This window comes from Schistocerca cancellata, chromosome 4, assembly GCF_023864275.1.
Source record: "Schistocerca cancellata isolate TAMUIC-IGC-003103 chromosome 4, iqSchCanc2.1, whole genome shotgun sequence".
NCBI lineage: Eukaryota > Metazoa > Arthropoda > Insecta > Orthoptera > Acrididae > Schistocerca > Schistocerca cancellata.
This window is the reverse complement of record NC_064629.1, coordinates 813,098,020-813,125,330: the sequence shown is the minus strand read 5'-3', so window position 1 is coordinate 813,125,330 and position 27,311 is coordinate 813,098,020. Positions and strand designations below refer to the sequence as shown.

Here is a 27,311-nt window from a genome sequence, read left to right as displayed (position 1 = left end):
ACAACATGTCAACTGTAGATACATACCTTCACTTTAAACATTACAGTGTAATGAATAAATTCCTGCTGCTAGAATTATTTGATATTTCTAGAGTAACACTGTGACAAAACCTTGTGAAAACCCTTAAATAACACATTTCTTTTCTAACTACATTTATTAAAAACTGTACTTTAGCGATTGAGAAGTGGTGACAGCTAGAAGAAACATGCACAGTCACACTTGCACACACATTATATAAACAATACACGATCAATAAAACAACTGCAATACTTCCCAAGATGAAATTTTAAAACAATTATAACAGTTATTTATTGTTTTCTCTACTTGGGTAAATACCAGTAATTACTCCTTGTTGACATTTTGCTACCTAAAGAAATTTTCTCACATAAAAGCACACACAAAAAGCAAAATTATGTAAAAATACAAATTATTGAATACTGAACATCTCATCTGAAGTGGTTCTTGTGACAGCTTGCTACTTTCTTGTTACCACCATGGTAGGGGAAAAAAAAAAATCAGCTCTGAAATGTTTTTGCACTTAAAAATATATACCCTTAAATCATAAACACATACAACCTACACTATTTGATTCTTTAAGCTCAATGAAGTTTTATGTTTCAACAATTTTAGCACTGGAAATGATTGAATTAGTCAGCATTTAATTTTCAGTCCCGCTTGAGAAATTTTCCTACAATTTAAAGGAACTGCCAAATGCATTCATCCCATTAATACATTAACTGATAAATTCTCTAATAATAAAGTCTTAAGAAATGCCTATTGAAACTTTAAATTATTTTTGTTGATGCTTTCAATTTATGTCGTGGCTATAGTTACTAAAATTCTGGTTCTAGCCTCCCATAACCACCGCAACTAAATGAAGCACATGAGGCAAATAGAAAAGCTATAGTCCAAGCTTTCAACTATAATGTCAACAAGATATGCATCATATAAGTCAACATCTTTATAGCCAAAAAGAAACAAAAACATTATCATAGAAAAGTCAAGATTATTAATGCTTGTTTAATTAATTAAGACATCTCTAACATACGTGTTCAGTGGTTTATTTCAAGAGATAACGAAAACATGTGATGGATTTATTTTTACAACAGCTTTAAACATACTCTGCAAAACATTGTCTATTACATATAAAACACTTAGAAAACAGTGAGGACATAAAAACTGTGTAAATTCAGAGATTGTGTTGTTTAATTATAGGTGGAATATATGCTAAAGATATATTTGGAATGAGCAGAGAGGAGCCAGTAGCTACCTGAAGCTTCAAGTCTGTCCACAGAGAATGGTCATGTCACTCATTTGGAAGAGCACTGCTTTTGAAAGCCAGCTGATTATGATAAAAAAAGACAAGAGAAGAGATTCTTCTCAATTTACTAATGGAACATTAAATGAATTTCCTTAACGCACTTTTCAGTTTTCATACACTTCTCAGAGGGCTACAAAATATTTAACACTTTTTTTTCTTCAAGGAAATGGCCAAAATTTCTAACACTGCTTACTTCATAAAAGAAACTAAAGAGTTGCAGAAACAAAAAGTGCTTAACAGATAGGCTGGTCCACTAATTAATTAGTAGTTGGCAAGAAAAGACAAAACCTACAGTTTTTCCCTTGGCATCAAACAATGCAAATCAAAACATTTCAATGATACAAATAGAGCACAAGAATAAGATAATAAACAAGGATCAGAACACTAACTACTAAAGTACAAGCAAAACAGCAAATTACACAGCTGTACACAAAATATAGTTCTCCATTCCAGCATACAAAATAAAGATTGATTACCATGCAAAGGGAACTAGCAGTAAAGTATACAGAGTAGTGGTAGCCACACCTCAGAAAGAAGAAGATAAGAACTGCTGAAGGCACATCAAAAATTACTGACGTGACAAAATGAACTTACCGCATCATACGTCTACAATTAGTTCAAATTGTGTGCTTATTAGGAACCCAGGCATTTTGACTACGACAGTATCGGGAGAAAAAACTAATTCCACACACTTACTCAACATTTTGCTCAAAATACAACACAAGCAAATGCTGCTCTTAAAAGGCTGGTAGCCAATCATGTGAAGCACCTAATTCATTTTTATTTATTTATTTTATTCATGTCTGCCTGTTCTAAATGTGTGATAGAAAACAGATGAAATCAATTGGACAATATCATGGCTCCCAAAAGTATTCTAACAAGACAAACATGTTTCCAAAAGAATAAAGAGCATAAAGTGAAACAATTCCCTTATTTAAATAAAAAAAAATTGGGAAGAATGTTGTTAAAATCTGCTATGAAAACTGAATCTGCTGGTATTTTCAAGATATTTTTGTTGACACCATATTCAAGTTAATTAGGCAGCCTGTGAAACTTTTTAAAAGTTTGTCAGTGAAATGAAAGGGGAGTGAAATGATATATATGATGATTAAGAGGTAAAAAGAAAAATAATAACATGGAGAAAATAAAAACAGAGTTTTAGTGGTTAAAGGTCAAATTTTGCAGTTAAAAAACTTATCACTGACCTTAAAAGTGTTGGATTGCCAGAGATTTATGTACAAATCAGAATAATTTTCTGTTTTTGAATATAATGAAATAAATCACGTTTCAGAAAAGCTTATTTCATATGAACATTTGAACCTGTTATTCTACTGTTAATACGTTTGATGGACCTGAGAGTTTGTTACAAGTGGGTTTTAGGGTTTTATACGCACCACAGATCTATTCTACAATCTTGCAAACTGCTGTGACCTGGCTAACAACATTACAAACATTCAGATTTTGAATCCTTTGCTCAGCAAAAGGTCTGCTACAGTGGTTGTGTAAATGTTAGACCATGTAAGAAATGCAGAAGGCATGTTAAACATAGCTTTCTGACCATTCCAGTACTTGATTATACCCTGGAACTTTCAATATTCAATATCTGTGTACTATTATCATCATCTTATTGAATTAGTGTAAGTGACAAGCAGTTGATGATAATGATATACATGGATCTAGATATCACCGTAACACCTGTAAAAAGTAGGTCCATTATTACACCGTGTCTTTCAACTTTGATGCACCAACAGTTACATAGCACACAAAATGGTTATACAGTATTTTATATGCACTTGCTTATAAAATAATGATAACATTATCTGCCACAATCTGCTGCAATTTACTTGCTGAACAACCATCCTTCCCCTTCCCCAGACATACACACTCATACACAGGGAGAGAGGAAAATACTTATTAAAACTTTAATTCAACTTTCCCAGAAATCCATTATTGTTATTTTTCATGAAGGGAATTTACAACCACAGTTCCACAAAGCAGTTGACAACTGTGGATACACAGCTTTTATTTGAATCTCACTGATTAGCTATGTTCTAATGTGGTCAACAGCTGACCATTTAAAGGAGTCAAGCAGTCTAACTGAATTATATACATTTTATAAAATACAAATTCTGCTACATATGTTTGAATACACATCATATAATAGTGAAAATGGTGATTACAACAACATTTATGCTGACACAAAGAAAACTGGCTGGAAAGCACATCAGTACCTCATCTTTTTTTCAAACGAAAAGTTGAAGACAAGTATTTATTTAAGACACTACAAACACACATGCTGCTGTTGTAGCCACTAATGACCACCAAAACCATAAGTGCTATGCATGCAGAAATGGTCATGCCGATAGATAACCCACTTATGATTACAAAAGCAGAAATCATTACTGTCAATGCTGGAATTTAAAGCATTAAGTGGCTACAAAAAGCAATTAAGAACAAGAAATGGCACAATCAGCAAATCCAAAAAAGTCAACTGAAAAAGCTGCAACTAAGTGAGAAGTCGAAATCAAAACGCGATGAAAAATATAAATACTTAAAAAGACAAGTTATGCCAGAATCATATTCACAAAAACATGCATTAAGAACAAATTTAAAATATTTCTTCTTACTAGCAATGCATGCATACATCTTATAACACACAACATGCTCTAACTGAAAAGACAGTCTAAAGTTGATGGAATCGTGTATTATTGGGAAATATGTCCTGTTAATTACAGCGAATCTGTGCACAAGAATTTTCACCACAAAGACACTGTTGAAGCCAAATTAAATCCTCATAAAAAGAATATGTTCATGCCTGTGTTAAAAACTGAATACCACACAAATAACCAATACAGATGTTATCTTTTCAAAAATCAAATGCTAACAATGACAAACTCTGGGAATAGACTTCAGGAAGAAATGGGTTCTATAGTTATAGTAGTTTCGGGAAGATACAGTACTTTCTCTGATAAAAATTATATTCATAACCTTCACAACAATGAAAAATAAGAGGATTATTACATAATATAAGAGTATCAATATTTTCATAAATTCTTTTAATTTTTTGTGAATCCAACACAGCTTACATACAACAATACTCAAACACATGTAACTTCACATTATCTTCCCTCAGGCAATCATCATCAAACCAATTATGTGCAGAACAGAAACTTCTGGTGATGTTATTCATCATGACAAAATGGTTGTACAATATTAAACATGGAGTCTATGACTCACTAGTTGTTTCAACAAAAAATACTAAATCAGTTACTTTCTTTACTTCAGAGGTTGTGTCTCTATTACACATAAGAGAGAGAGAAAATTGCAGTACAGCTATCAACCTAGTTCTGAAGAGGAAGTCTTGCATATAAATCTCCTTCACATGCTTCACACAATTCATTACTTACTATTATACTTTCATATGATATGTGCTCAAAAAATATCTGAATATGTCAAAATGAGCAACTTTCAATGCATGCTTTACAAAATTTTCTTAACTAATGAGTTTCAGCTTCCTAGAAACAATGTCCTCCAAATGAATTGGTAACTTTAAATGAGTACCATTATCCATTAAAAATCATAAATAGAAAAAGTATTAACTACAGTAAAACAAAAACACAGCTCACTACAATAATTTAATTCCTGCTTTGTAAAAGTAAAAATTTAATAAAATGAATTATTTTATAAAAAATTACAAAGTACTTACCAGTGTTATCAGCTCCACGGGGGATAATGACATCTGCATACTTCTTTGTCTGAAAAAAGGTAAAAGTACATTCATGAGAACAATAAACATACAAGTATATTAAAGTTACCATGTGCAAGTTGAAAACAGTTGCATTATTAAGAAGAGATTATTTCGGTCTTAGAGTATATTCTGTGTTTATCATTTGAGATCAGTTAAAATGGGGTTCTAAATTGGGAATCAAATGTGGTTCTACACCTCACCTAGCAAATAGTTTTAACATGCAACCTGCCAAACCAGATGCTTAATTAGCTTAAAAAAATACTAGAAAACAATATTTGTCAGCAACTCTCTTTCAAGTTTACAGAAAAGTAAGTCAACAAGGAGAAAACCACCTCTTTCTGTGGTAGAAAATCTAATAATTTAACATCTGAAAGGGTAATGTGTATAAAGTATTTTTGTAGCACACCCACAGTAAGCAATCGGAAGAATATCTGCAGGGGGCGAGGAGCAGGAAGAAGGTCCTTCCCCACACTCCTAGCTACCGATGATGCTTTACTGGTCACCCGAAAAATATTACTTTACTACTGAACTTCATTTTCAGCTCTGTACACACACACACACACACACACACACACACACACACACACACACACACACACACACCAGGCATAAGTATCTGACTAACACGAATTAGCTGAATGGAATGTATCAAGTGTATCAATAAATGAACACAATTTTTTTTTTTTTTGCTTACAGGGGAACAAAATTCTTCAAATGCAGGTTTCACGAAATTCATGTACTGATTCAACACCTGTTCCAAATCTCTTCCTCGTTCATTGATGTCTCTTGGCACTGTAAAAAAATATATACATAAAAGTTTTATTATGTAATAAACAGTAATGATTAATATAAGCAATAGAAAGAAAATTAGTTTCCATGTGTATCAGATAGCGATTTAATACAGTTATGTTGTAACGAACTTATCTTCACTACCAATGGCATAATTTTATGAAATAAGCCAATCTAAAAATGAAATTATTTTATATATTGCCAGCCAGAAACAAGCTACCTCCAGCTCTAATTTACTCCATCTCTCTCATATCTGTACGACATCATTAATGCAACACAATGGGGAGAAAAATAATTATCAGTGTTCTCTCTAAGATAATTTTTCACACACATTTTGCAGCATGGAACACTGGAAACCTATTTGCATCAACATTCACACCTTGATAACCATTCACTCTGCAAATATTGTCCTCAAAAACAGTTCAACTCTGTAGCATCAGAATACAGATGACTAGGTTGCTTGTCACAGACATCAGCCTCATTTGTTTATTTTATAGCAATTTTCCTCTCATCTTGCACAAGTTATGGGTGAATGAGACATACTGACCACCTCAGTTTGCATGTGCCTTTTTTTATTATTATTATTCACTTTTTCATCCTCTGGCTGGGTGACAACTGACTAACAGGTTCTTTGTGGCCCATAACTACTGCAACAATTGTTTTACTTACCTGAATGCCATTAGAGGAAAAGAGGGGGGGGGGGAGTGAATACACTACACCAGTTTTGTTAAGAATAGGTGATTAGAAGATGCTACCTTTGTCCTGCACTAATTTAGTGACATCATATGAAAAGCAACGAAAATCTGGTTTTATAAGCTTGGAATATGGCAGCTTCCAAAAATAATTACAGCCTTTTGCTTCTGTACTGTTTCTTTTGATCTTATGTGAAGTATAATACATGGTCAACTGTCAATAAAGCATTGCCAAATCAAGAAAAGTATACACACATTCTTGAGCAAGACACATGTGACTGTGCTAAAACGGAATGCCTAAGAGTAACTGCAGAGCAGAGGAAATTTAGGAATGGAATGATATGGTTTTTTTTTTCTCTGCAAATTACAGTTCAAGCACAGTCTTTCACTTGTCTAGCTACCAAAAATAAAGTTAGTCACAGATGTCATTACTTAGAACACTATTTCCTGCCCATATGTCTCAACTGACCAACTACAGGGATGCACATGTGATGTCAGGAAGGAGCTGACAGTCTGTGCAATAAACTGCCTTGGAGGGGCACAAAAAGGAAATTCACAGATACTGTGTGTAAATAATGTAAATACGAAATGTAAATAGGAAAATTTTATGAAACCATCAATGAAGTCGACACTCACTGAACAGTTTGACCATCCAGGTCAGGAGAAAAAGTGCTGGCGCTCAACAACATGATACTGACGAAGTCAAAAAATCTGTAAGACTGTTATCTCTGAACGGAAATGTATGCAGTGCAATATTAGAAAGTGGTACGTCACTAGGCTCACACTGATTACAACTCAGTTAACAACTTTCTTCATGGCAATGGGGAGGAGATTAGTGATGTAATCTTCATCATTAACGACGTGTAAAACATATATTCGAGATACAGTGTAAGTCAGAAATCAAATTTCTGAGGCATCAATTACACTCATGAGTCAAAGATAAGGCATGCACACAACGAGAAAATTAGGGTACAAGTTAATAGTGGTTTAATGAGAAAATTTTAGACAATATTCTCAAACATTAGGAAAGCTGCAAACAGTCATTACCACAGAACACATACAAGTAACAACAGAAGTAATTCAAAAATATGCAGTACCGTGCACAGGCACGTTAACAGACTGGTGGAGAACACTACCAACATTTCTTGTAGAGAAAATTGTATTTTGTAAATACTATTTCAAATTTTAGATGTGAAATTTCTTATTCCACAGTCAATGATTCTTTCACAACATTTGTGAAATTAATAATTTTAATTATCTAAATACAATAGTAAATTAAAATTTATAATAATACAATTATTATTCAAATACTTCAATGCCAAATACTTATCACACTTAAAGTTTACCAGTTTCCCTTTCCCACAACCCAAACTTATACATTTTAATTCAATTTGATTTCCATATACTCAGTCTGTCAAATTTTGTTAACCCTACAGCGGTATACTCGATACTTACTCACTTTAAATCAGTTGCCCTGGCTTATTTGCAAATTTGCAATGTACCGAATAGTTTAATTCACACTGTCATGCTGTACTTTCATATACAATCATGTTTGCTTATCTATTGAGATAATACCATACACAAAGTGTGGCATTATGCATCAAAGTGGAAACAGAATCTGCAAAATATAATAATGAACATAAAATCCTGAATAAGTTTAACATAATTCAAATTCTCTGATGCTTCTGTATCCTCCCGTGCCAGGATATTAAGTATAATATAGTTACGATTATTTTGGTGCACTAGATGAAACAAAGATCTCCATTAGTTTCCCATTGACTTGCTTATATTCAGGTTTTCCAAGTTCTTACTTATTTTAACACATCAGACTGGCCTATACTGTGTTCAAATTAAAGTGAGGGTTCCACTTTAATTACAATTCAAGTACATGTGAGAGTATCTATTAAAGTTATGTCCCTTTTGTTGGACTTGCACATACAAATATTTCATCACGTACAGCAGTGACATTGTGAGATTGATCAGTGAGCTGGGTCTCAATAGCTCAATTGGTAAGTGTATTGTCAGCAGAAGGCAAGGTTTCAGGTTCAAGCCACAGTTCAGCACACAGTTTTAATCTTCTAGGAAGAGTCAAAACGGTGCACATGCCACTGCACAATGAAAGATTCATTCTGGAAACAATCCCCTGGTTGTGACATCCATTACTCTAAGAGTGCTTGTCTTACAAGATATGCGAGGAAACTTCTGTGGGCTTTGGAAAGTAGGACAGAGGTACAGGAAGAAGTGCAGCTCTGAGGATGGGTCCTAAATCATGTCCAGATAGCTTAGTCAATAAGGTTTTGGGTTCCAATCCAGACCTGGCACACAGTTTCAATTTGCCAAGAAGTTTCAGATGCAAATCACTTTTGACAAAATCCATACAGGTGGTCAGCCTGTTGTATTTAGTTCATATACTGCATGCTGGGAACAGACAAATAATATGAACAGCCTGATACAAACACCTGACACCCAGACCTTGTGATCTGATTTATTTGCAAAGCATTGTTTTCCATTTGTACTGTAACATCTGAGCTCATTACAATGCAGAGTATATCCACTTTCATGTAAGACCTTACAGATTTCTGTTAACAGCAAACAGTCAGTTGGTGCAATTTCTATGGTACCGAGAGCTGGTATATCTAGTGTAATGACAATGTACTGAGCTCATGGGAAAATTGTGCCTGCCATACACGACAGTGGAAGAAAAATAAACTTCTGCCAACTTGAAAGAGTGCAAGCAGAAAAGCACAAACAAAAATTCCTAATACAGCTCAGTTGATGAATCATAACCAATGGCAGTGATGGGAATTAAACATACAAGCTGCAAATACTGCTAGAGGAGGGTGAGGGTGTCGGCAGTCTTTTCCCGTGAGCAGTAGGTACACCCTGTACGTACTGGAGGGCTGTAAGTGACTATAGACTTCTGACATACTACAGCACACTATTTATTGCATAATTTAAGGCTGGAAGTACTACATTCATGCGGACAACTTATAATCATTTAAAGGGTACACTGATATTTCTGCCCACATCCACAATGTCTCAAAAAAAAAAAAAAAGTGTGAACATGTTGCCCACCTTCCATCAAGGGCTGCACTATTTCTATGATGACAAACAGCTGTGTACTCACTAAGAGGCAGTAAAGATGTGTCAGATACATTAAGTAACCGCTATTGGCAACCTTATTACTGCACCAGATAAGTGCAAAGAAGTGGATCCATATAAAACTTGGTTTAACAATTAACAAAAAACAAGTGGTTCAAGTTGAATTTTACAAAGTTACCTACTGCAGGATGTGTTTCTACACAAAGGCCACAACTGGACATGAATAATCTAGATTCTAGATTGTCTTCTCACAACTACAGAGTATGGTGGTGGTTTTATAAGGCTTTGGTCTGCCATATCATTGTTACCAGAGGAAATGCAGAAGCAACTGGTAAGATCTAATTAAAACTGTCCTCACAATGATCGTTGATTTGAACACCACAGTGCTTTCCTAGGATTGGCCTGTGGCATTCCTTTGCCTTCCTCTGATGTTTGAGTTGACACGTGCAGCCAGACCTACAGTGTAACATGGGCCCCAACTGTGCGGCAGCTTGGTAGTTTTTGAATTTACAAACAATTTCCAAAGTTAAAGAAAGAGTTAAGTGACAAAAACTATCTACAAAATGGTAAGGTGTATGAAATCATTTTAGATGGCCCCATTCACTCAATCTAGCAAACATGGGGACCTGAATGTGACAGTTGTCCAAATTCATAATAACTCTGCTCAAGCAGCTAAAAATGCTCTACATTAATTTGACTAACATGACAATCAACATACCTCCACTGACCTACAAATTGCATGATTTCTGTTTGTATGGGAATAACAACATAAACCTCTACCCACATCCATCTCTCAAAACAATGTATCAGCTTCTTTTCAAATAAACAGTGACAAATCTCAAGACCCACCATCCAAGATATGGACTGATATAGAAGGAGATTAACACTTGTGAATGATAAAAATTGATCCTGCACCATAACAAATGTACCAATATCAAATGAGAAATAAGCTGCTCACCTGCAAGCTACATTTCCACTGACCAGTATCCAAGACCACACAAGACCTTCAAGATCCTATTTTGCTTTCAATTTTTTGCACCATGGTGCAGCAGGAGACAATTCTTTTTTAGAAAATCCATGCTAGAAGTGTCACCATCATGGAAGATCACATTTAGCATCCTACAACTAAAGAACATGTCATAACGAATGAAATTTTGTGTTAGACTGAATCTTAAACAAAGGTTTCTCACTTTCTGTGAGCAATTTCCTTAACTGTGGGGCTATCTACACACGCCTCCAACAATACACTCTGATTTTCATGGTCACTGATGTTTCCTTCTGTTACTTTTCAACACTACATCCACATGCTCTCCCAAAATGTCTGGCTGTAGTGCAGTGTTCAACCGTAATAGAAGGAAACATCAATGACAATGAAAATTTGTGTGATGCCTGGATCTGTGCTTAGATAGCAAATAGTTATGGTGACAACTCAAGAATAGCAGGAAATTTGGATTTGAGTTCCTGTCACGTACAAATGTTCATTTGTCATGCATGATATTCATTACATAGCAGATGAAGCATTTCTGGACAGTTTTCACTAAAAATCATTTTATGTCATTGTATTCTCACCAATTTCATTCCCATTGACTCCATTTCATTCCCGTGAATCAGTTTCAATTAACTGTTAACGAAAGTGGTATACCAGTATCACAACTGATCAAGACCTCTCCAAAACACTACAGAAAATATTTTCATGTCAAACTAAAAAATATTGTTCCAAACTGTTTTCTGGAAGTAAGTTTTCTATTCACTAGAAAATAATCAGATACTATAGGTTCAAATCGTACAGTTTCAAAGTAACTGCAATAGTGTAAAGATAATTACTGAGAAACTAGGGGCTATTTATGATAAACATAAATTCATCATTGAGCTAATTGTCAGACAAGAGAAAGCGGTTAACAGTTTGTGGTCATTTCAATGCAAATTCATTAAGAGATTCTGAAGAAAAAAATTAGCTGCCACTGTTATTTGACAGTAAAAATATTACGGCAACTGTGACTCTTGAAACTAGTGTACAAAAAGAAAGCAGAGTTCTTGTTGATAACACTCCCATATACAGTGTTCAGCCTAAGAAGGAAAAAGAACAATAATGTTTACCTTGTTGTTAGTACACCATCTGACCATGACAGACAACTACTGAAAATGCAGACTGTAGCACCAGGTAACTAAGACATATCTAGGCAAAAACAGTGAATCTTATTGCGGATACCTGCATACAGTGTTTCCAGAACAAGATACATGCAGTAAAATGGCATGCGGTATATCAGGAAAGACAACCCTATCTGAAATTAAGTGGACTCAATACATTTCATTATAACTGTGTGCCAGTTTTTGTAAGTCACTTAAAACACACACACACACACACACACACACACACACACACACACACACACACACAAAAATAAAACAATAAATGAAAGGAGTGAAAAAATCATGCAAACTAAAAGGATTAAAATACATTGCATTTTTATCAGTGGCAGGGCAAGTTTAGAGCCTATATTACATGCTTGTTACTAGAACTGTAAATACACTCCTGGAAATTGAAATAAGAACACCGTGAATTCATTGTCCCAGGAAGGGGAAACTTTATTGACACATTCCTGGGGTCAGATACATCACATGATCACACTGACAGAACCACAGGCACATAGACACAGGCAACAGAGCATGCACAATGTCGGCACTAGTACAGTGTATATCCACCTTTCGCAGCAATGCAGGCTGCTATTCTCCCATGGAGACGATCGTAGAGATGCTGGATGTAGTCCTGTGGAACGGCTTGCCATGCCATTTCCACCTGGCGCCTCAGTTGGACCAGCGTTCGTGCTGGACGTGCAGACCGCATGAGACGACGCTTCATCCAGTCCCAAACATGCTCAATGGGGTACAGATCCGGAGATCTTGCTGGCCAGGGTAGTTGACTTACACCTTCTAGAGCACGTTGGGTGGCACGGGATACATGCGGACGTGCATTGTCCTGTTGGAACAATAAGTTCCCTTGCCGGTCTAGGAATGGTAGAACGATGGGTTCGATGACGGTTTGGATGTACCGTGCACTATTCAGTGTCCCCTCGACGATCACCAGTGGTGTACGGCCAGTGTAGGAGATCGCTCCCCACACCATGATGCCGGGTGTTGGCCCTGCGTGCATCGGTCGTATGCAGTCCTGATTGTGGCGCTCACCTGCACGGCACCAAACACGCATACGACCATCATTGGCACCAAGGCAGAAGCGACTCTCATCGCTGAAGACGACACGTCTCCATTCGACCCTCCATTCACGCCTGTCGCGACACCACTGGAGGCGGGCTGCACAATGTTGGGGCGTGAGCGGAAGACGGCCTAACGGTGTGCGGGACCGTAGCCCAGCTTCATGGAGACGGTTGCGAATGGTCCTCGCCGATACCCCAGGAGCAACAGTGTCCCTAATTTGCTGGGAAGTGGCGGTGCGGTCCCCTACGGCACTGCGTAGGATCCTACGGTCTTGGCGTGCATCCGTGCGTCGCTGCGGTCCGGTCCCAGGTCGACGGGCACGTGCACCTTCCGCCGACCACTGGCGACAACATTGATGTACTGTGGAGACCTCACGCCCCACGTGTTGAGCAATTCGGCGGTAGGTCCACGCGGCCTCCCGCATGCCCACTATACGCCCTCGCTCAAAGTCCGTCAACTGCACATACGGTTCATGTCCATGCTGTCGCGGCATGCTACCAGTGTTAAAGACTGCGATGGAGCTCCATATGCCACGGCAAACTGGCTGACACTGACGGCGGCGGTGCACAAATGCTGCGCAACTAGCGCCATTCGACGGCCAACACCGCGGTTCCTGGTGTGTCCGCTGTGCCGTGCGTGTGATCATTGCTTGTACAGCCCTCTCGCAGTGTCCGGAGCAAGTATGGTGGGTCTGACACACCGGTGTCAATGTGTTCTTTTTTCCATTTCCAGGAGTGTATTATGAAAAGTTATCATACATATGATGACAAAAAATAATGTGTTTAAAACAACATTAAAATCCTGTGAAGTACTGGAAAATGAGATCCAGAACAAACATCACACACACAAGATAAAGTGCCATTAATAGCAATTTTCTATGTGTAGGAGCACATACAAGATCAAATAGTTCGAGTGAAAAGGCAAGGAAATGTACTACAAATGTCATTTCACAAAATTTGTAAGTAACTGAGTAACACAGGCATTCTTCAGTGAAACTAGACTTTTAACAGTTCTATACGATAAAATGTCACATTGGACTGACAGATCTTTGAACAATACTGTCATTGTCACTTTCCAGGCTTTCCCGACAGATCTGTTGCAAATACACTTCTCAGGTTTGCTGCCAGATCATATTGTGTAAATTGCACAATATTTCATCGACACAACTACTCGACAGCTTCAGGTGGTGATGGTTTCTGCTGTCACTGCTGCTGAGTGCGGCAAACCCGAGAAGTGTATTTTCAATATTCTCATAATTCATGTTCTTAGTGATACATGTGGTGAATTGCCAACACAGAATTATTGCTGACAGATTAACAAATGTACTGTTTCTTATTTAATAAAGTTACTGCTTTTCTTTTTTAAAAAATATTAAGAAAAATAAATGAGCAATATCTAAAAATTATCATTCAATTTCCTTGCAGACATATTATCCAGATTATTCAAGAAAGTGATTTACTCAAGAGTAGAGTTACATGTAAAGAGAAACAGTCTCCTTACTATGTAACAAATTGAGTTCCAGAGGTGCAATGGATTGAAAATACCATCTGTTTATACACTTACTCACAAAATATCAAACATGAAACAACCAAATATCATCAGGTGGTATGTTCTGTGAGCTGTCCAAAGCATTTGATTGTATAGCTCATGATAATAGTCTAAAAATCTACAATTTTTATGGGAGCAATGTTTAACAGGTAATCAAGGTTAACATAAGTATATAAGAATTGGTGCTGAATAAGTTAAACAATGAACAAAGGCAAGAATATTACAGTGAATGTATACAGTCCAACGAGGTTCAACTTTTGGTCCACCCTTTATTTTTTATATACGATCTTCATGCACATTAAGTACGGGTGGTACTTGCTGAGATGCCAAGTGTTATGAGTGACTGCATTAAGAGGCAGAAAAACCAACACTGTTGTTAAAGTGATAATGTTTTTCAAAAACTTATTAAGTTGCTCGCTGCAAATTGACTCCCTCTTTTCTGTTTTGGGTGGAGTGTGGCACACCACAGTTAGTTCTGCACACCAATTAGTCTAATACCAATTATTAATATTAATATGACTAAGACTTCACATTTTTTGGTGTAAATATGGATGGAAACACTATCTGGGAGAAACATATATTATAATTCGGTGAACGTGCAACAAACAGTGCATTAACAAATTTTGATACAAGCATTACTGAAGGAAGCCAATGTACAGTACAAATAGCACAAAAGATTTAGTGCCTAAAATTCCTTGTGACAGTTCAGAAACACTGTTACAGTGAATGGACAAATATATTTCATTTGAATCAAGAAAGACTGGTTTGTGATGCAGCAATTTACATGAATCCACAGATGCATAACACGACTAAGTAAATGAGACACTATGATTTTCACTCTCTTTCGAAGACAAAGATATTGTGCTTTAACACCCCAATGACGAAATGGTCATTAAGACAAAGTGATATAAGGAAACCGTTGAAAACAAACCAAATTCTGGACGGTCGGACTAGAATTTGTACTCTGGTCCTTTCAAATGCCGTCTAGTATTTTACCGTAAATTCACCTTGCTCGGTGAATCTATCATGAGTAAATAAAATAGATCATAGCACAACAAATGATAGATCAAAATGGATGACACATTCAGAATCATCTGAATGAACACTTAGGCACAAGTAGACACATCAACAAACAGAACTGACAAATAATAAACAATTAATACAAGTCATAAATGTGGACCAGGTATACCAATTGACAATGTATATCTACAAAAAACAGGAAATAATGGTTGTTATATCAGAAAAAAATTATATGATCTACACAAACAGAGCAGAGACAGAAAACAGTTTAAAATAAGAGGAAACTTAATACTGCAGAAACTTAGAATGGATGGATGGAGAGAAGCAATACAAAATATAATAAATTTTCCACTATCCTGTACAATAAATCATCACCTTATTGTTTGCAACTGAAAAACTGATAGGGGAAAAGACTGTAAAAAATACAGTGTGAGGCAAACTAAGAGAAACTAGATATAAGTGTAAGAAACAATCAGAGAATAAACAGGAAAGTAGATACAGTATTTAATATCAACTTTCCTACTTGTATGTAGAAACTTCCTGCAGATTAAAACTGTGTGCCGGACTGAGACTCGAACTCAGGACCTTTGCCTTTTGCAGGCAAGTGCTCTACCAACTGAGCTCCCCAAGTATGACTCACGACCTGTCCTCACAATTTTACTTCCGCTAGTACCTCATCTCCTGCCTCGTAATCTGCCAGGAAGTTTCAAAATCAGCACACACATTGCTGCAGAGTGAAAATTTCATTCTGGAAACATCCCCCAGGCTGTGGCTAAGCCATGTCTCTGCAATATCCTTTCTTCCAGTAGTGCTGTGAAGTTTGGAAGATAGGAGACAAGGTACTGGCAGAAGTAAAATTGTGAGGACGGGTCGTGAGTCGTACTTGCGTAGCTCAGTTGGTAGAGCACTTGCCCACGAAAGGCAAAGGTCCCGAGTTCGAGTCTCGGCCTAGCACACAGTTTTTAATCTACCAGGAAGTTTCAAAATCAGTGCACACTACGTTGCAGGGTGAAAATTTCATTCATACTTATATGTAATTTTTCAAAGATGAAGCCATATCAGAAATAAAAATTTCAGAAGAGCAAATCTCGGGACCCCACATGCATGTGCAACCACATTACATTTCAATCAGCTACTCACCTCTACGAGCCAATCTAGTGTCTGAGTCCGTGTCAACAAACAATTTCATGTGAAATAATTCTCGAATTTCAGGAAAATAAAATACAAGGATTCCTTCAAACAAAACTACATCTGCAGGGTATATAGTGATGAATTTATCTTCACATCTGTAAAAAGAAAGGACAAAGGTGACAGAAACCACATAAAAAAGAAATAAAAAGTAGCAATTGATGTCAAGTTGAATGAGGAAAGGTGGGAATGAGTGGTGCCGGGACAGGACTAGAACAAATGAACTGAATCATCATTTGCTTATCTACATCTCTCTAGAGTGTAGCATCTAAAGCTGTTCTGTTATTTCATTTCTGGAAAGTTTGTTTACAACTCTCTGCTTGCTTTTGTCTTTTGGAGGTTTTTTTTTAATTATCTTTTAAAACATAGGAACAGTACAAGTGATGCATAAACATATGCAACAATTTTATTTTTTTGGTCATGTTGACCCCTATAAACGCCAAAGATGGTTTTGTTGTAATTTGACTGCTGCCTTTCTGATTCCAGCATTATTTCCTACAGGCTCGAGAGTTTCAATCCAGGGCTTTTTTCATAATGGCATTGCTTTTTTTCTTCACTGTTTTTGCTATAACAACACAATTTTATTAGATTCTACCTGAGCAAATGTGTTCTGCCTCCACAAGATTCTCTCTAAGTGCACACAGTTTTGCACATTTGTCAGTTCCAAGCTGCACAGAAATGTCACAAGTACACGATTTAACAATACTTTTAGAGTCTTGTCATTTCTTATGAATAGTTTTGAATCATTCCATTAAAATTTTTACTAGTTGATCACTGGTTGTTGTGGAGCTTACAGCCAAAAGTGTGTGTATTTAGTTCTCAGGTGAGAAGACTCAGACAAATACAAATCAAGAGTGGAAACAACAAAACACACCAAAATATTCTCTTTTGTGTGTATTGCTCTATGAATGAAAACATTGTTGTCAATTATTTTTATGTAGTCTGATGTTTCATTGTTCCATGCTTCACTTGAAGAACTGTTACGTCCATCATGACCTCACCCCTTACCTCTGCATCCCCCCCTCCTGGCACCACACCAGCTTATGCTCCCTCTCGCAATGTTCCCTTATTCCCTTAGCTTATGCCCCCCCCCCCCCCTTTCACACCCTCCTTTGCCTGTACCACCCCTCTCGCCTATACCCCAACTCGATCCTCATCTAAGACTCCTGTCACCTAAGCCCCCATCTCCCATAGCCCACCGCCCTCTCACCTAAGCCCCCCTCCCCTTTTTGCCAAATCCCCCTCCTCCCTAAGCCACCCCTCGCCTAGGCCCCCCTCGCCAATGCACAACCGCCCCTCACTTACTCCCCTTAATAGCATCACTAGGTTACAGAAGGGCATATGATTGTATACTACATAACTGGAATCGGAATTGTCTTTCGTGTGGGGCACAGGTGAGGGATGGGGGTATGGGTGAGGTGTGAAGGCACAGGTGATGGGGGTGTATCCACAAATTGGTTGTGGGTGCTGACAAATCAGGGAAACTGACTAGGGTGAACAGACTAGTGGGGGATGGGTGGCAGTCAAGAAGGTGCAGATTAGGAAGACATATATAAGGGTTGTACCCGTGGGAGGGGAGCTGTGGATGTATGAAAGTGGGGGAGGGGGTGGGGGAGAAGGGAGGAAGGATGTGGTCCTAGTCATGGGAGGAGCCCCAGACAGGGGTATGGGGACTCAGACAATGGAGGAGACTTCATTGTGGTACGGATACCCTAATGTTGTTGTAAGGGAATACCATCTAGGTTGGGGAGCCACGGACATTGTTGAAGCTCTGTATCAGGATCGTACGGGAATCCTTTTCCCTGCTGCTTGCCGTCACCTGCACTTCAGGATTAGCTGAAATCAAGACATGTGATTTTTCCCCCATATTGGGCCTGTACACTACTTACTTAACATAGTAATCATCGAGTATTTTTGCAAGTTTCATGTTGAATAACGCCATAGTGCTGTGCTTTTGGCTGTACTTTTCAAGCTAAGAAGTGAGGGAAACTTTATAGGCTTCATTCTGATGGACAGGCAGTAAGAAGGATAATCTGACTGACGAAAATCAGCAGAGCATAATGGCAACCTACAAAAGAAGCTCGATCACATGAAGTAAGTACAATTTTCATGCACTGAAGTAAATTAAGAGAGTTAAGATTCAATGACAAGTATGTCACATAGCAAAGACCTGCAGTGTTTCAACACGAAAAAGTTTATGATAATATCTGCTGCATAATGTTGAGAGATTAAATTCTTGAAGTATCAATGCTTTTAATGATGGTTGTTGGAAACACATGGAAATATACAAAAAATATGACATAACTGAGCCAACAAAACAGATTCTCATTTCCATTTGTAGCTATGTGCAATTCCTAAAGCATGCTTTTCCCATTTGTCTGCAATGTGTTTAGTGTATCCCTGCAGCAGACAAAGATTTGAAAGAAGACATGGAAAACATAGAGCACGAAAATGTAAAAGGAATAAGATAGATGACTTGTTTAACTTCTTGATATTTTACAGCTCTTCCTATACTACAGTAAACAACTTCAAATGCAAATATTAGGTACAATATACATGTAAAACATTGTTATACATGTAACATAATAAAAATTAAATGCCAAGGAATGAATGTGCATTATAAGGAAATGTTAAAAAAAATTATGAACAGTAAAGAAATTTTTGCATGTTAACTGACAATTCATGTACCAAGATTAGCTAATAGTAATTTTACTGTACATGGATGGTGTCTGTGCTTTCAGACATGCATGTTCGAAATAACATACATCACTGATTCGATCAGCAGCTGTATGCAATATATGACGAAAGAAATAAGCTACATTTAGTTGACTGGGGCACTGAACAAATACTATGGTGACAGATGAAAATTTGTGCTAGACCAGGACACTGAGCAAACCCAATGGCTACAGATAAAAATTTGTGCAGGACCGGGAGTCAAACCTAGATTTTCTGCTTTATTTGAATTGTTGTCTTAACCGCCTTGGCTATTTGAGCACACCCAACATGCGACACTACAGAGTGGTGCCCTATCCATTAATCCACTTGCTCACAACCTAACTGTATACTCACAAGGGTTCAGATACTGTTGTGCATACAGTTCAGCAGCAAGCAAGTGGATTAATGGATAGGGGGCACTACTCTGTAGAACAGACACGGTCCGTATCTATACTACTACATAAAGACAAGGCATAATTTAACGATATTACCACCACTATGGCTATGACAAAATGAGAGTTGGTTTGACTACTGTGCTGATTAGCAACAAGACTGCTGCTGCCACTGAGTATGCTGTTAAGAGAGGGAAATTTCCAAGGAATGCTTTGACCACAGCATGGTTCCTAAAGCATGTTTGCAACTGGTTTTGTCTCATGACATCTAGTGCTCCAGCTATGACTAAGTGGTACTAGTAAAAAAAAAATAAATAATTTGCCATTTCAGGGCACAATTTCATTACTTAAAAACCTGAAGATCAGACAGAAGGGTGTTTGGAAGTCAGTCCAGTCAGGTGTGCTTTTGGTAACTGCAGGTATTTCAGAATTGCAGGACACATTCCTGAATGGTAATGAGTTTAAATTCATACTGACAGGAAGATTTACATAGGGTACTTCAGAAAATTTATTTTCAATGATCCACTTCAAAGACTCTGTACCAACACCACATGAATTCAAATCAGCACTTACTGTTATTACTCCCTCAGTTTTTTTTATAACTACGAATAATTATAGTGATGAAACTGATGACAGCAGTTTTTTTGGCAAACTTGATGTGTGAGACTATAAGTGAAAATGAGGAGAAATATCCTGAGGAAATTGATCAGCCACATTGTGGCACGGTATGTGATGATGAGCAGCAGTCTATTATTTGTGTAGGCACACTGTTAGGCAAGTTATGAAACACAATATGCTTCACAAATCATGCCAAAAGAGCCTTCTAGCACCTGACATTTCCTTATATCTCTATTCACATGCTTCTAAATATGAGGTCATTTACAGAGATCTCACTTACTCAGCCATCAAATGCAGTTTTCAATGTTTTGCAGACAACAGAGCTGTACATGATGTGCAACAGGTGTCTGTAAGAAGATTCATGCACAAAGCATACAACAATTTCCACCATCATAGCATGAACCATGGACCTTGCCGCTGGTGGGGAGGCTTGCGTGCCTCAGCGATACAGATGGCCGTACCGTACGTGCAACCACAACGGAGGGGTATCTGTTGAGAGGCCAGACAAACATGTGGTTCCTGAAGAGGGGCAGCAGCCTTTTCAGTAGTTGCAGGGGCAACAGTCTGGATGATTGACTGATCTGGCCTTGTAACATTAACCAAAACGGCCTTGCTGTGCTGGTACTGCGAACGGCTGAAAGCAAGGGGAAACTACAGCCATAATTTTTCCCGAGGACATGCAGCTCTACTGTATGATTAAATGATGATGGCGTCCTCTTGGGTAAAATATTCCGGAGGTAAAATAGTCCCCCATTCGGATCTCCGGGCGGGAACTACTCAGGAGGATGTCGTTATCAGGAGAAAGAAAACTGGCGTTCTACGGATCGGAGCGTGGAATTTCAGATCCCTTAATCGGGCAGATAGGTTAGAAAATTTAAAAAGGGAAATGGATAGGTTCAAGTTAGATATAGTGGGAATTAGTGAAGTTCGGTGGCAGGAGGAACAAGACTTTTGGTCGGGTGATTACAGGGTTATAAATACAAAATCAAACAGGGGTAATGCAGGAGTAGGTTTAATAATGAATAAAAAAATAGGAGTGCGGGTTAGCTACTACAAACAGCATAGTGAACGCATTATTGTGGCCAAGATAGACACAAAGCCCATGCCTACTACAGTAGTACAAGTTTATATGCCAACTACCTCTGCATATGATGAAGAAATAGATGAAATGTATGACGAGATAAAAGAAATTATTCAGGTAGTGAAAGGAGACGAAAATTTAATAGTCATAGGTGACTGGAATTCGTCAGTAGGAAAAGGGAGAGAAGGAAACATAGTAGGTGAATATGGATTGGGGGGAAGGAATGAAAGAGGAAGCCGCCTTGTAGAATTTTGCACAGAGCATAACTTAATCATAGCCAACACTTGGTTCAAGAATCATAAAAGAAGGTTGTATACCTGGAAGAATCCTGGAGATACAAGTAGGTATCAGATAGATTATATAATGGTAAGACAGAGATTTAGGAACCAGGTTTTTAAATTGTAAGACATTTCCTGGGGCAGATGTGGATTCTGACCACAATCTATTGGTTATGAACTGCAGATTGAAACTGAAGAAACTGCAAAAAGGTGGGAATTTAAGGAGATGGGACCTGGATAAACTGAAAGAACCAGAGGTTGTAGAGAGTTTCAGGGAGAGCATAAGGGAACAATTGACAGGAATGGGGGAAAGAAATACAGTAGAAGAAGAATGGGTAGCTCTGAGGGATGAAGTAGTGAAGGCAGCAGAGGATCAAGTAGGTAAAAAGACGAGGGCTAATAGAAATCCTTGGGTAACAGAAGAAATATTGAATTTAATTGATGAAAGGAGAAAATACAAAAATGCAGTAAATGAAGCAGGCAAAAAGGAATACAAACGCCTCAAAAATGAAATTGACAGGAAGTGCAAAATGGCTAAGCAGGGATGGCTAGAGGACAAATGTAAGGATGTAGAGGCTTGTCTCACTAGGGGTAAGATAGATACTGCCTACAGGAAAATTAAAGAGACCTTTGGAGAGAAGAGAACCACTTGTATGAATATCAAGAGCTCAGATGGCAACCCAGGGAAGGCAGAAAGGTGGAAGGAGTATATAGAGGGTTTATACAAGGGCGATGTACTTGAGGACAATATTATGGAAATGGAAGAGGATGTAGATGAAGACGAAATGGGAGATAAGATACTGCGTGAAGAGTTTGACAGAGCACTGAAAGACCTGAGTCAAAACAAGGACCCGGGAGTAGACAACATTCCATTAGAACTACTGATGGCCTCGGGAGAGCCAGTCATGACAAAACTCTACCATCTGGTGAGCACGATGTATGAGACAGGCGAAATACCCTCAGACTTCAAGAAGAATATAATAATTCCAATCCCAAAGAAAGCAGGTGTTGACAGATGTGAAAATTACCGAACTATCAGTTTAATAAGTCACAGCTGTAAAATACTAACGCGAATTCTTTACAGACGAATGGAAAAACTGGTAGAAGCCGACCTCGGGGAAGATCAGTTTGGATTCCGTAGAAATGTTGGAACACGTGAGGCAATACTGACCTTACGACTTATCTTAGAAGAAAGATTAAGAAAAGGCAAACCTACGTTTCTAGCATTTGTAGACTTAGAGAAAGCTTTTGACAATGTTAACTGGAATACTCTCTTTCAAATTCTGAAGGTGGCAGGGGTAAAATACAGGGAACGAAAGGCTATTTACAGTTTGTACAGAAACCAGATGGCAGTTATAAGAGTCGAGGGGCATGAAAGGGAAGCAGTGGTTGGGAAAGGAGTAAGACAGGGTTGTAGCCTATCCCCAATGTTATTCAATCTGTATATTGAGCAAGCAGTAAAGGAAACAAAAGAAAAATTCGGAGTAGGTATTAAAATTCATGGAGAAGAAGTAAAAACTTTGAGGTTCGCCGATGACATTGTAATTCTGTCAGAGACAGCAAAGGACTCGGAAGAGCAGTTGAACGGAATGGACAGTGTCTTGAAAGGAGGATATAAGATGAACATCAAGAAAAGCAAAACGAGGATAATGGAATGTAGTCAAATTAAGTCGGGTGATGCTGAGGGAATTAGATTAGGAAATGAGACACTTAAAGTAGTAAAGGAGTTTTGCTATTTAGGGAGTAAAATAACCGATGATGGTCGAAGTAGAGAGGATATAAAATGTAGACTGGCAATGGCAAGGAAAGCGTTTCTCAAGAAGAGGAATTTGTTAACATCGAGTATAGATTTAAGTGTCAGGAAGTCGTTTCTGAAAGTATTTGTATGGAGTGTAGCCATGTATGGAAGTGAAACATGGACGATAACTAGTTTGGACAAGAAGAGAATAGAAGCTTTCGAAATGTGGTGCTACAGAAGAATGCTGAAGATAAGGTGGGTAGATCACGTAACTAATGAGGAGGTATTGAATAGGATTGGGGAGAAGAGAAGTTTGTGGCACAACTTGACTAGAAGAAGGGATCGGTTGGTAGGACATGTTTTGAGGCATCAAGGGATCACAAATTTAGCATTGGAGGGCAGTGTGGAGGGTAAAAATTGTAGAGGGAGACCAAGAGATGAATACACTAAGCAGATTCAGAAGGATGTAGGTTGCAGTAGATACTGGGAGATGAAGAAGCTTGCACAGGATAGAGTAGCATGGAGAGCTGCATCAAACCAGTCTCAGGACTGAAGACCACAACAACAACAGCTTAGCGAAAGAGCTTACAAAGAAAACAAGAAAATTCTGTTCATGCATACAATCACCAAGCACGTTGAAATATTCCATCCAGTCACTAGTCGACAAGTCTGGGGGGAAACAGAAAACAGCAAAAAGAAATATGAAACTTTAACTTCTACAATTAAGAAAAAATTCGGTCAGGAGGGTCATACACACAGCTTTTGTTTCGTCAAACAGTATTTTATGTTTGTTTGCGAGGATGTGCTCAGCAACTGCAGATTTCTCCAGTTCTCGATTTTCAATATGCCACAGATATTCTGCATAGAGGTTGAAAATGGTGCAGATTGACTGACTGATGTAACTGCTTCCACATTCAGAAGGGATGTTGCAAATCCCAGGAATCCCGAGGCTGAGAATGTCCCTAAATAGGGTATAGCATCTCCTTTATCTTTTTAGGAGGTCACAAAATAGATCTGATACCTCATCTTCCCTGGACTCTGTCTATTTTGCTGGATGTAGCACACAGAAGGGATGGAATACAACTGATGGCTCATCATGTCAAATTTCAACATTTTCAAATTTCCGTTTTCTTGGAGAACGCTGACTTCATATCACAAGCCATAGCAATTCTTTTGGAACACTTACTTCTGATGATTAAATTCAGAATCCCAAGCTGCTCTCTTCTGGACTGGATGATCAAAAACTTTGGGTGCTAAGAAATAAATTACTGTGTGTCGGTTTGTGGTACACTGAGAGGACGATAGTTCCATCAAACTTTCACTGTACCAGAACAGCCTCAACTAAGCCACCCAAATCTAACATCAGCAGAGCAGAGAGAGAGGGGCTTCATGCACTGAGGAAAGATGAAGATTTTGTAGTACTTCCAACCGACCAGGGAAATGACACAGTTGCTCTTAATACCACTGAATATCACAGCAAAGCGGCATTGCTGATGGAAGACAGCACACACAAATGCCTAAAATGGGACCCAACTCTGTTATACAGCACAGGAATAAGGAGCAAATGAGGAATTCTGGTCGGCCAGAGGAAGTCATCAAAAATCTGAGAGCACAAACTCTTACACCACATGAGCTGTACGGATTACCAAAAAACCACAAGGAAGGTATTCCATTGAAGCCAACTGTTAGCGCTATTGGTTCTCCTACCTACAGGCTGTCCAAACATTTAACTAAGTTGATGACCCAGTAGTTGGCCACTGTGAACAGCACATCAAAAACTCTCAAATGTTCACTGAGATAATTATACATGTTAGAGTTGGCCCAAACGATAATCAGCCTGGATGTGGTCACACTATTTACAAAACCTCCTATTGAGGACACACAAACTGCTGGCACAGCATTTTCCTTCTGAAATGATAAAATTGTCCTGACATGTTGTGACAACCACCTATTTCTTGTATGGTGGTAAATTTTATGAAATTGTCCCCCCTACCCCATCTACGTATCCCCCCCCCCTCTGGCTGCCCCCCTAACCCGCCTATGCACCCCCTACCCAACCTATGCCCCCTACACCGTCCTACATGAAAAGAAGTATGGGTCATTTACTGTGGAACCCCATGTTCGACAAAAGGTATTGAATGGTGTGCTCCAGAATACTTATGCATGCACCAGCACTTTACTCTCCTGCCATATCTGCCACAGGTTGCCGCCTACCCTGTTTTACAGAGCAGAAAAGCCTCCAACATACAGATTCCCTGATGAGGCATGGACGTCCAACACTCGGTCGTCCCTTCATGATTTTGCCATTTTTCAGCCACATTCCAAAATGCTCACGACAGTACCACATGAACAGTTGGCTAGCTTAGCCATTTCAGAGATGCTCCTTCCCAAGTGCTGGGAAGTCTCTTTGTCAGTGTCACTTATGCCACCAAATTTCCACATTTTCAGCTCATACTGAAATGGTTCCCTATTCGTTTCTGCTACAGTTATATACTTTCCTTAATGTGGCATGTGCCCACAACACCTCCAAGCACCATTCAATCAATGTTTTGACTCAGCAGTGTCTCTTATCTCCTCCTCTCCCCTCTCCCCCCTCTTTGTCCATCTCCTCCTCATGCCTCCTCTCTATGTCCATCACCTTCTCCTCCGTTTCTCTGTTGACTTCTTCATCACCCCCCCCACCCCCTCTTTCCCTCCCCTCTGTCTCTATCTCCTCCTTCCCCATCTTTATATCCATTTCCTCCTCTCCTCCCCCCCCCCCCCAATCTATATCCTCTGACCTTAAGCCTTGTTCATTGCAAGCGAAACTTCAGCTGGGGATTGAAGTTGCTTAAAATGAATGGGTACGTTGGTTAGTATCACTGGTATGAGAAACCTCTCCTGCTACTGGATCTGTGAGGACAGTAGCTTCAATAGCAGTATTTTGCGTTGTTTTAATCAGCAAATGAGTAGGATCATGAAGTTTTGGATGATTCAGATTCCGTATCACTATTCCATTCATAAGCTGAGAAGCCATAAATGCAACTTTCCTGTTTTCTGTTAAATCCGTTTGTGAGTATTAACACAAAATGGCACATAGCTGTGTATACAATTTTTGTTTAAAATTATATGTAAAGCAAAAGAATATATATGGGAGAAACAATTTGTCTAATGGTTTTTAAAAGTCTTGCTACTGTAACTAAAACTGACAGCAAGAAAGAAAACAAAGCCACACATTATCACAGCTCCGTATTTCCTTTACCACAGTCGTTTTTAACAAGAAACCTGTACAACATTGTTTAAAAAAAATATATAGCCTGTCTGTCCAAATGGTTATTAGACTATCAAATAAAAATTTGAAGTTAGTTGGTCAAGAGCTTTACAAAATTTATGCTAACAACATTTCCTCTTTTTTCTTTTTTTCTGTGTGTGTGTGTGGGGGGGGGGGGGGGGCATACCCCAAAAATCTTGAAAAATTCTTGTCTGATTTATTTAAATGTTTACACCTCAACTGTTTATTAGAATATACTGTTAACATTTAAATAAATCAGACAAGAACTTTTCAAAATTTTTGGTAACACATTTTTATTCCATATATACTAAAAAAATATGTAGCCTGTGTCCATCTGAACATTTTTGCAGTAGTGTGTAAAAATTTATCGTGAATCTGTCAAGAACATCAAGGATTTTGTTAACAATGTTTTTTGTTACATAGTATAAATATATTGATGTACCACATATATATTAAAAGATATATGGCCCATGTGCACCCGAACATTTATTAGTTTTGTGTAAAAATTTGATTTCATAATGTAAACCAGTTCTGGACCAATTCAGGATTTTTGCAGGTATGAAAAATATTTTACTAATCTCTTCTAAATATAAAAAT

General features: G+C 38.1%; 1 protein-coding gene across 2 annotated transcripts in view; it reads right to left on the bottom strand.

The window, feature by feature from the left end:
* LOC126184800 (uridine-cytidine kinase) overlaps nt 1-27,311 on the bottom strand; it is a 130,628-nt gene that overhangs the window by 77,659 nt on the left and 25,658 nt on the right. For both annotated transcript variants that reach the window (XM_049927384.1, XM_049927385.1), the window contains exons 4-6: nt 16,574-16,719; nt 5,764-5,861; nt 5,028-5,076 (exon numbers count right to left, since the gene is read on the bottom strand). In XM_049927384.1, coding sequence (XP_049783341.1) covers nt 5,028-5,076; nt 5,764-5,861; nt 16,574-16,719 — 293 coding nt within the window. The remainder of the gene's footprint in view (nt 1-5,027; nt 5,077-5,763; nt 5,862-16,573; nt 16,720-27,311) is intronic.